The sequence below is a fragment of the Martes martes genome, assembly GCF_963455335.1.
Source record: "Martes martes genome assembly, chromosome: 1".
In the NCBI taxonomy this organism is placed as follows: Eukaryota; Metazoa; Chordata; class Mammalia; order Carnivora; family Mustelidae; genus Martes; species Martes martes.
In genome coordinates this window covers 185,434,579-185,442,353 of record NC_137888.1, presented here as the reverse complement: position 1 = coordinate 185,442,353, position 7,775 = coordinate 185,434,579, and the positions used below count along the sequence as shown (strand labels likewise).

General features: G+C 42.1%; 1 protein-coding gene across 1 annotated transcript in view; it reads right to left on the bottom strand.

The window, feature by feature from the left end:
- Nucleotides 1-376: 376 nt before the first annotated feature.
- Nucleotides 377-7,775, bottom strand: part of ADAMTS9 (ADAM metallopeptidase with thrombospondin type 1 motif 9) — a 163,929-nt gene continuing 156,530 nt past the window's right edge. The window contains exons 39-40 of the mRNA XM_080809055.1: nt 3,786-3,880; nt 377-1,897 (exon numbers count right to left, since the gene is read on the bottom strand). Of these exons, the coding sequence (XP_080665181.1) occupies nt 3,791-3,880 (90 nt within the window). The 3' untranslated portion in view covers nt 377-1,897; nt 3,786-3,790. The remainder of the gene's footprint in view (nt 1,898-3,785; nt 3,881-7,775) is intronic.

Sequence of the window (7,775 nt, the reverse complement as noted above, 5' to 3'; positions counted from 1 at the left end):
TGTTTATCTGACATCTTTGGAAAGCTCTTATTTCCCTGGATACCATTAAGTCCACAGAGTAGAAACTCCTGCCATATAAAATTAACAATGAAGCCCCCAAGCCCACTTAAATCTCCTGTTTCATTTGTTCATTTGTTCCCCATCATACAGACAAGAGAGTAATATGTCTTTCAGAACCACTTCCACTGATTTCAATGATGAAAAAGCAGACCTTGGGGACAGTCTCCGTCCCTTATATCTCTCTGGAGTGGCAACCGTAATCGATGGGATTATGAAAATATGTCTTGCTTCTCAATCCGGCAATCTTAAAAAGTTAGACATATTTTCATTCCAACTTGAATCAAGAGTCCAGAAACCATGTAAAACACAAATGTTTGGATGTGCTCATGGTATTTATTCATAGTATATTTTCACAATGTATTAATAAACGAGAATAACACTTATTCATACACTGAGTATAACCTCTTCTGGAGCACTCTGGAGTTTGTTTGGGGTTGGAGGTTACTGCCAGGTTTTTTCCAATCTCTTTGGGTTGTGGGGGTGGGCTGGACTTCTCAAACCGAGCACCTGGCATGGGCCACTGGCAATGACTTCCCTTCAATCAAGTCAGAAGGGCAGAAAGATGACTTCAACTTCCATTTTGGAAATATGTTACAAGCAGTGGGTTAATGGACCATCAGAAAGATTCAGGTGTCTTGTACTCCACAGTTTATGTCTTCTCACAAATGCTGACTGCGGTAGTAGCCATGGACACTGGCAGGGTCCTAGGCTCATGTTCTGAAGAGAAGTCATGTCACCAGCCGATGTGTTTACGCTGTGACGTGCTGGTGACAAGACAATGGCGATGACTAAGAACTGGTTCTGAACTTCTCCAGGTGTGCTGGGGGTCCTGAAGGTCATCCCATCCTGAGCACCCTCTGTCTTGCAACAAGTAAACATGGACATCACTTTAGAACATCTTGGCAAAATATTGAGAGAGTCCCACTTTCTTAGTATCACTCTGTAATGAAGCTGCTTTGGAGTAGCCTCCACTTAACTTTGGAGAGATCAAGGCGCCATGAACTGAAGCAAAGTATTAATAACGATAACAATATAAAGAACAGAGTCCACCTCTCTTCCAAAACAGGCATGTCCAAAAATAAGGATAAACAAGCTGGTCTTACTTTTCCAAGTGATTCTGTCCGTTGCAAACTGTCCTTCCACTCCTCCCTTTTATTAAAAATGTTTACATTTCTGAGTCTGATGTCACTTAAATATATACAATATATAGCACCAAGGCAGCAATTTTTTTTTCCCAGAGATCACATGAAACTGAATAGACAGTTAACATCACTAATAGCTGCAATGATCTGTGACATTACTACATTACTAATTGGCGGATACTTTCCTAGGAATGCCAAAATACACTTATATGACCCTTGTAGCACCTTGACGGCAGCTAGGTTGTTTTAAAAAACAAAAATGAAGTACAATTTTTAAAAAGTAACAGCAGAATATTTACAGATAGGAAGTAAACAATAATGTACCGTGATAATGAAGGATCACTTCTGTCATAGTACTACATATAATGTAGAGTACGTAAAATGCAGTGATCTGACTGCAAGGGACAAATTATGCAAAAGGCAGTCGTAATAGAATCATTTTACGTACAAAAATATTACATCACAATAAATAATTTCAAACATAAATATTAAACTTTACATCATTAGGATATTCCACATATACACACACACATATACGCATATATGTGTGTGTGTGTATGTATATATGTGCATATGTACACACACACCCACTCACACGAGTCCTCACACACACACACGCACGCACACAAATTTAAGGTGGAGGTATTGCATTACTATCCTTCATCCATCCCATAATGGCTTCCTCTTCAGAGCACCTGAAAATGAACAAGTCACATAAGAAATGTAAACCATCTGTCTCAAATGTCATACAGCAGGCAAGAGTAGGTAACCCATTTACATACAGGATCTTAAAAATGACGCTACTTTGTCTAGATTTTAAAAGTGACGTATGTTTGCTATAAGAAACATGAACATTTCTGGGGAGCATAAAAAGAATAAAATAATAAACTACTAGCCTGAAATCTCTCACGTGAGATACTGCTCTTCAAATATTGGTCCATTTTCTTCCAGTTTTTTTCTAGACATATATGTAAATATCATGTATATACAATTCACTCAAATTTTACTGCATATAAACACAAACTATTTTACTAGATATAAAATATGTAAAATACATATAAAATGAGGATCTCTAGTAGATTCCTTCTGACTGTGCCTGCCTCCATCCCATCTCCTCTTTTCTGATAACAAATTCCTTCTTCTTCCCCTTCTAAATGAAGCTGTAGATCACCCAACTCCAGCTGGGTACATGATCTCGGTCTCCTGGACCTTGTAATTGGTTCAGAAGTGCCCATGCAACCAAGGAGAGCCTGAGTTCTTGTGCAGAATGGACGCTGGAGGTGAGCATTTATCTGGGGCCATGAACTGCAAAGATGATGTAAGCCTAGAGCTGCCAGAGACCAGGGAGCGGGGGAGATGTTCTATCTGAGAATGAAACAAGCCTTGCTGACTGATGGGAGAACGAAAGGGTCTTGATGATCCTGTTTGAGCCTCTGGATCCAGCTAGGCCTGAAGCTAGCCCACTGCTTGGATTTCTCAGTTACTTAAAGCAGTACATTTCCCTTTTTTCCCGGTTGCCTCTTGCAATAGAAATAATCCTAATGGAAGATCATCATTTTGAATATGGATGTTTAATGAAACAGTGAAATACTGATACATAAATGTCAAGCAGGTACTCCTACGTCAGGATCTTAAAGAGTCCTACAGGACAATGAGCCGCTGAAAGCTTGAAATAAGTTGCAGAAGGCTCATGGGATTGACTGAACTCATCCACTGTAGCTGAAGGCATGGCGATGAGACAGTGAGGGACCAATTCAGTCCTCTGCCCAGCAGAGGGAGCACGTGCCAGCATAAAGAGGTTAGACCAGGCACTGTCAGACCTTATCATGCATGACTCTCCTGTGCATTTGTTAAAATACAGATTCTGATTTCGTAGGTCTAGGGTAAGGCATGAGAGTTTGCATTCCAAAAAGTTCCCAGGTGATGCTGATCATGCTAGTCCTCGGATGACACTGTGAGTCACATGTGCGTTGAACAGCACATTAAGCAAGAGCCCTGGGCTTTGGGGTAGAGTACTACCCCAAATGGGTTCTGCCAAAGGAATAGACTAGGCAAGCACTTGCCTTTGTAAAATGAGGATAAAGCCCCATCTTGTGGCTTTATTGTGAGGATTCAGTGAAACAATGCTTGCAGGGTGCTCGGCTCGGTGCCTGACACATAGTCAGGGCTCACTGAATGCCATTAATATCACTCTTACAATACTCTCGGGCAGCATCTCAAACTTGAATCCATAGGTCACCTGAATCAGAACTCCCTGTATTCAAAATATGGATTGTTAGATGCGCCAGAGACTGAAGGACTTCTAGAGATGGAGTCCAGTAAACACCTTGGGTAAATACTGCAGAGGGATCTGATGCAAAAAGCCTAAGGACCTCACCTCCAAGGGTGCAGCAGAGACGACCTCAATCACGTGAGGGCAGGTGAGCAGGAGAGAAAAAGGTAGGACAGTACTGAGTCAGTTTCGAGGTCTTTCATCCTAACCTGTCTGGGGGGCAACTGACCAGCCCCCATTTGCTAGTCACTAGTTTACAGAAAGAACAGGAGAGAGAGAGAGAAAGAGAGAGAAACATGGGACTTACTTACCTTAACTATAATATTTGGACCTCCAGGCCGGTGCCAGAGGACGGGGTACATTTTCCACAGTAACCACCACATTTTCCTATGACTCGGGTTCCGTCCTGCAAGAAAATGCATGTGCTCAGACTGCCTGCTGGGCTAGTGTTCCCAGGGCTGCCACTGGCTTTGGGGAAATCTCTCGTGCATGCACAGGAGGTACTAGAAGCAGAGCCTAACATCCTCATGTGGTCTACAACAGGGGCTGACAAACGAGTGTTTGTGGGCCTGTGCAGCTTGCCACCTGTTTCTGTATGGCCCATAAATCAGGAGCAGTGTTTACATTTTTAAATGGTTGAGAGGGAGCAAACCAAGAATAATATTTCCTGACATGTGAAAATGATGGGAAATTCAAATTTCAGTATCCGTAATAAAGTTTTATTGGAATACAGCCCCACTCATTCATTCATTTAACGTCTGTGCCTGTGCTCAGGCTCCCACAGCAGGGTGAGTAGTGGTGACAGTTCTCATTGCTTTACACTGCTACTCAGCACACTGCAAATCATGAAGACACCCTTGTAACTTGGCAGTGTTGTGGATGCTGTGTGTATGGCCGTATCGAAACATTTTGCTTTATTTTATTACCAGCGTATACCATCATGTCAGAACCCGAATACAAAAGTGACTTTGAATGTTGCTCTTTTAAGGGACCTTGGCATAGGAACTTATTCTCTTATCAAAATGAAATGTTTCTCATGCAATGACACCACAGCCATGCAAGACAAATACAGAATACACCAATGCTACCAACCTCAGCCTCCTCACATATTCCCAACTCACTAGGAATGCAACAGTCATACATTTAGAAAATTTACAACTGACGATCTCTTCGCAGCATAATCTCTTCCTCACAATAAAAAATGAAACTGAATAAAAATAAACAATGAAACTGACTATGTTTCCAAGTGGCTGATATGTTAGCCAAGCAGGGAAAACAGTGTATGTACTCCCAGGTGAGTTAAGGACATTTTGTTTCATTGAACAGCTGAACAAATGTGTCCAGAGAAAACACATTGTTTAAGACTATTATCATTTCCATAGGAACAGTTGCTTGAGAAGTTAATGACACTGAAATCAACATCAATAATCAATTAAAATGCAAGGCACACAATTTTGGGTGGTATTTTTTGACACTTGATGAGTTGATGGGTGGATAGTATCGATATCATTCTGTTGTTTATTTGAGGAGGTGATGCTGAGTCTGAAGTAACTCAAGAATTAGCTTCTGTGAAGAGTCTGTGTGGAATGAGTTCAGGCAAGAAAGCTTCAAAGACACTGAGGAAACACTAGTGCCAAATAACTGAAGTGGAACCTACCAAGATGTGTTGGCAACTGACAGTAGTAAAAAAATACGTAGAAGAGGCAAAGATGGTGGAGGAGTAGGGGACCCTATTTCAACTAGTCCCCTGAATTGAGCTGAATATGTACTCTGAACACTCACAAAATCAGCCTGAGATGCAAGAAGATATCTCTGGATCTAGAAACAGAATATCTCTGGTGGTTGGTTTTGAGGTGTGAAGTGGGGAGCGTGATCTGCCCATGATTCTGCGGGCAGACATTAGAAGATAAACAGAAAGGGGAGGAAGCCTCCTGGATCCTGTGCCGCCAAAGCACCAAAGCCTTCCGTGCTGGGGACTGTGCACAGACTCGAAGACCGGTACCAGTGGGGAAAGGACTTTAGGGCAGGCCCCCTGAAACCTGGAGCTGTGGGGGGCACACGTGTGAACTGGAGGCAGCTAGTGGTTTTAGAAGGACAAAGGGCAGAGACATACCTGGACCTGGAAGTGAGGGCTAGGAGCGCTGCTGTGGGGTGCAAAACCCAGGATGCTGTGGTTTTTGGCAGCACAGACAAAAAAGGAGACAGTATGGCTTGGAGAGGTCACTGGAGAACAGATTGCTATCTCTCTGCTCTGAGACAGAAGTTTGATATGTTGACTTCTCCTCTGACTCTTGGAAGAGATGCAGAAAGCCACCAGGGGAAGCCACCAGAGAAAGCCGCCAGAGAACAAAAGGCCCCAAAACTGTTTTTTACTGAGCCCATCCCCCACACAGGGGGCAGGGCAACTCTGTCCAAACAGGGCTGTCTGAGTAACAGTGTGTCAGGTCCCTCCCTCAGAAGACAGGCTGGAAGAACAAGAGGCCAACAACCCTAAGGTCCCTATAAAATAGGTGCATCTTGCCTGGGTTGTGGTCAATAATCTGCACTCTGTACATTCCCTCAACCACCCCTCAATAGAATGGCTAAGAGGAGGAACCCCCAACACAGGAAAAATTCAGAGACTGTGACCTCTGCCACAGAACTAATGGATATGGATACAAGCAAGATGTTGGAAATAGACTTCAGGGTAACAGTTATGCAGATAATAGCTAGGATGGATAAAACTATTAATGCTAACATAGATTCTCTAAGGGCAGAAATGAGAGCGGATCTGGCAGAACTTAAAAATACTATCAATGAGATCCAATCTAATCTAGATACTCTAACAGCTAGGGTAAACAAGGCAGAAGAATGAATTAGTGATCTAGAAGGCAAACTGATAGAATAGAAGGAACAGGAAACGGCCTGGAACAAAGAGCTTAAAAACCATAAAAACAGAATTAGAGAAATAAATGATGCCATGAAACAGTTCCATGTCAGAGGTATTGGGATCCCTAAGAGGGTGGAGAGAGAGATAGGACCAGAAGATATATTTGAGCAAATCATAGCTGAGAACTTCCCTAATCTGCAGAATGAAACAATCATTTGTGTCCTAGGGGCAGAGAGGACCCCTCCCAAGATCAAGGAGAACAAACCAACACCCCGACATGTAATAGTAAAACTCACAAACCTTAGAACCAAGGAAACCATCTTAGGGGCAGTGTGGGGGAAGAGATTCCTTACAAACAGAGAGAGGAACATCAGAATAATGTCAGACCTGGACACAGAGACCTGACAGGCCAGAAAGAGCTGGCAAGACATATTCAGGGCACTAAATGAGAAAAACATGCAGCCAAGAATTCTTTATCCAGCAAGGCTGTCATTTAGAATGGATGGAGAGATATAGAGCTTCCAAGACCAGCAAAAACTGAAAGAATATGTGACCACTAAGCTGGCCCTGCAAGAAATATTACAGGGAGGGTGTCTATAAAAGGAGAAAGACCCCAAGAGTGATATAGAACAGGAATTTACAGAGACAATCTATAGAAACAAGGACTTCACAGGCAACATGATGACAATAAAATTGTATCTTTCAATCATGACTCTCAATGTGAATAGTCTAAATGCTTCCATAAAATGGCATAGGGTTGCAGATTGGATAAAGAGACAGGACCCATGCATATGCTTTGTCTACAAGAGACTCATTTTGAACCTAAAGATATAGCCTGAAAGCGAAGGGATAGAGAACCATCTTTCATGCCAACAGACCTCAAAAGAAAGCTGGGGTAGCAATTCTCATATCAGACAAATTAGATTTTAAGCTAAAGACTGTAGTTAGAGATATGGAAAGACTCTATATCATTCTTAAAGGGGCTATCCAACAAGAAAATCTAACAATTGTAAATATCTCTGCCCCCAATGTGGAAGCAGCCAACTACATAAGCAAAACCATTAATGAAAATAATGAAACATATTGATAATAATATGTTAACAGTAGGAGACCTCAACACTCCACTCTCAGCAATAGACAGATCATCTGAGCAGAAAATCAACAAAGAAACAAGAGCTTTGGATGACACACTGGACCAGATGGATCTCAAAGATATACACAGAACATTCCACCCTAAAACAATAAAATACTCATTCTTTCTTGAGCACACATGGAACTTTCTCCAGAACAGACCCCATACTGGGTCACAAATCAGGTCTCAACTGATACCAAAAGATTGAGATTATTCCCTGCATATTCTCAGACCACAATGCTTTGAAACTGGAGCTCAATCACAAGGAAAAGTCTGAAAGAAATTCAAACAGTTGGAATC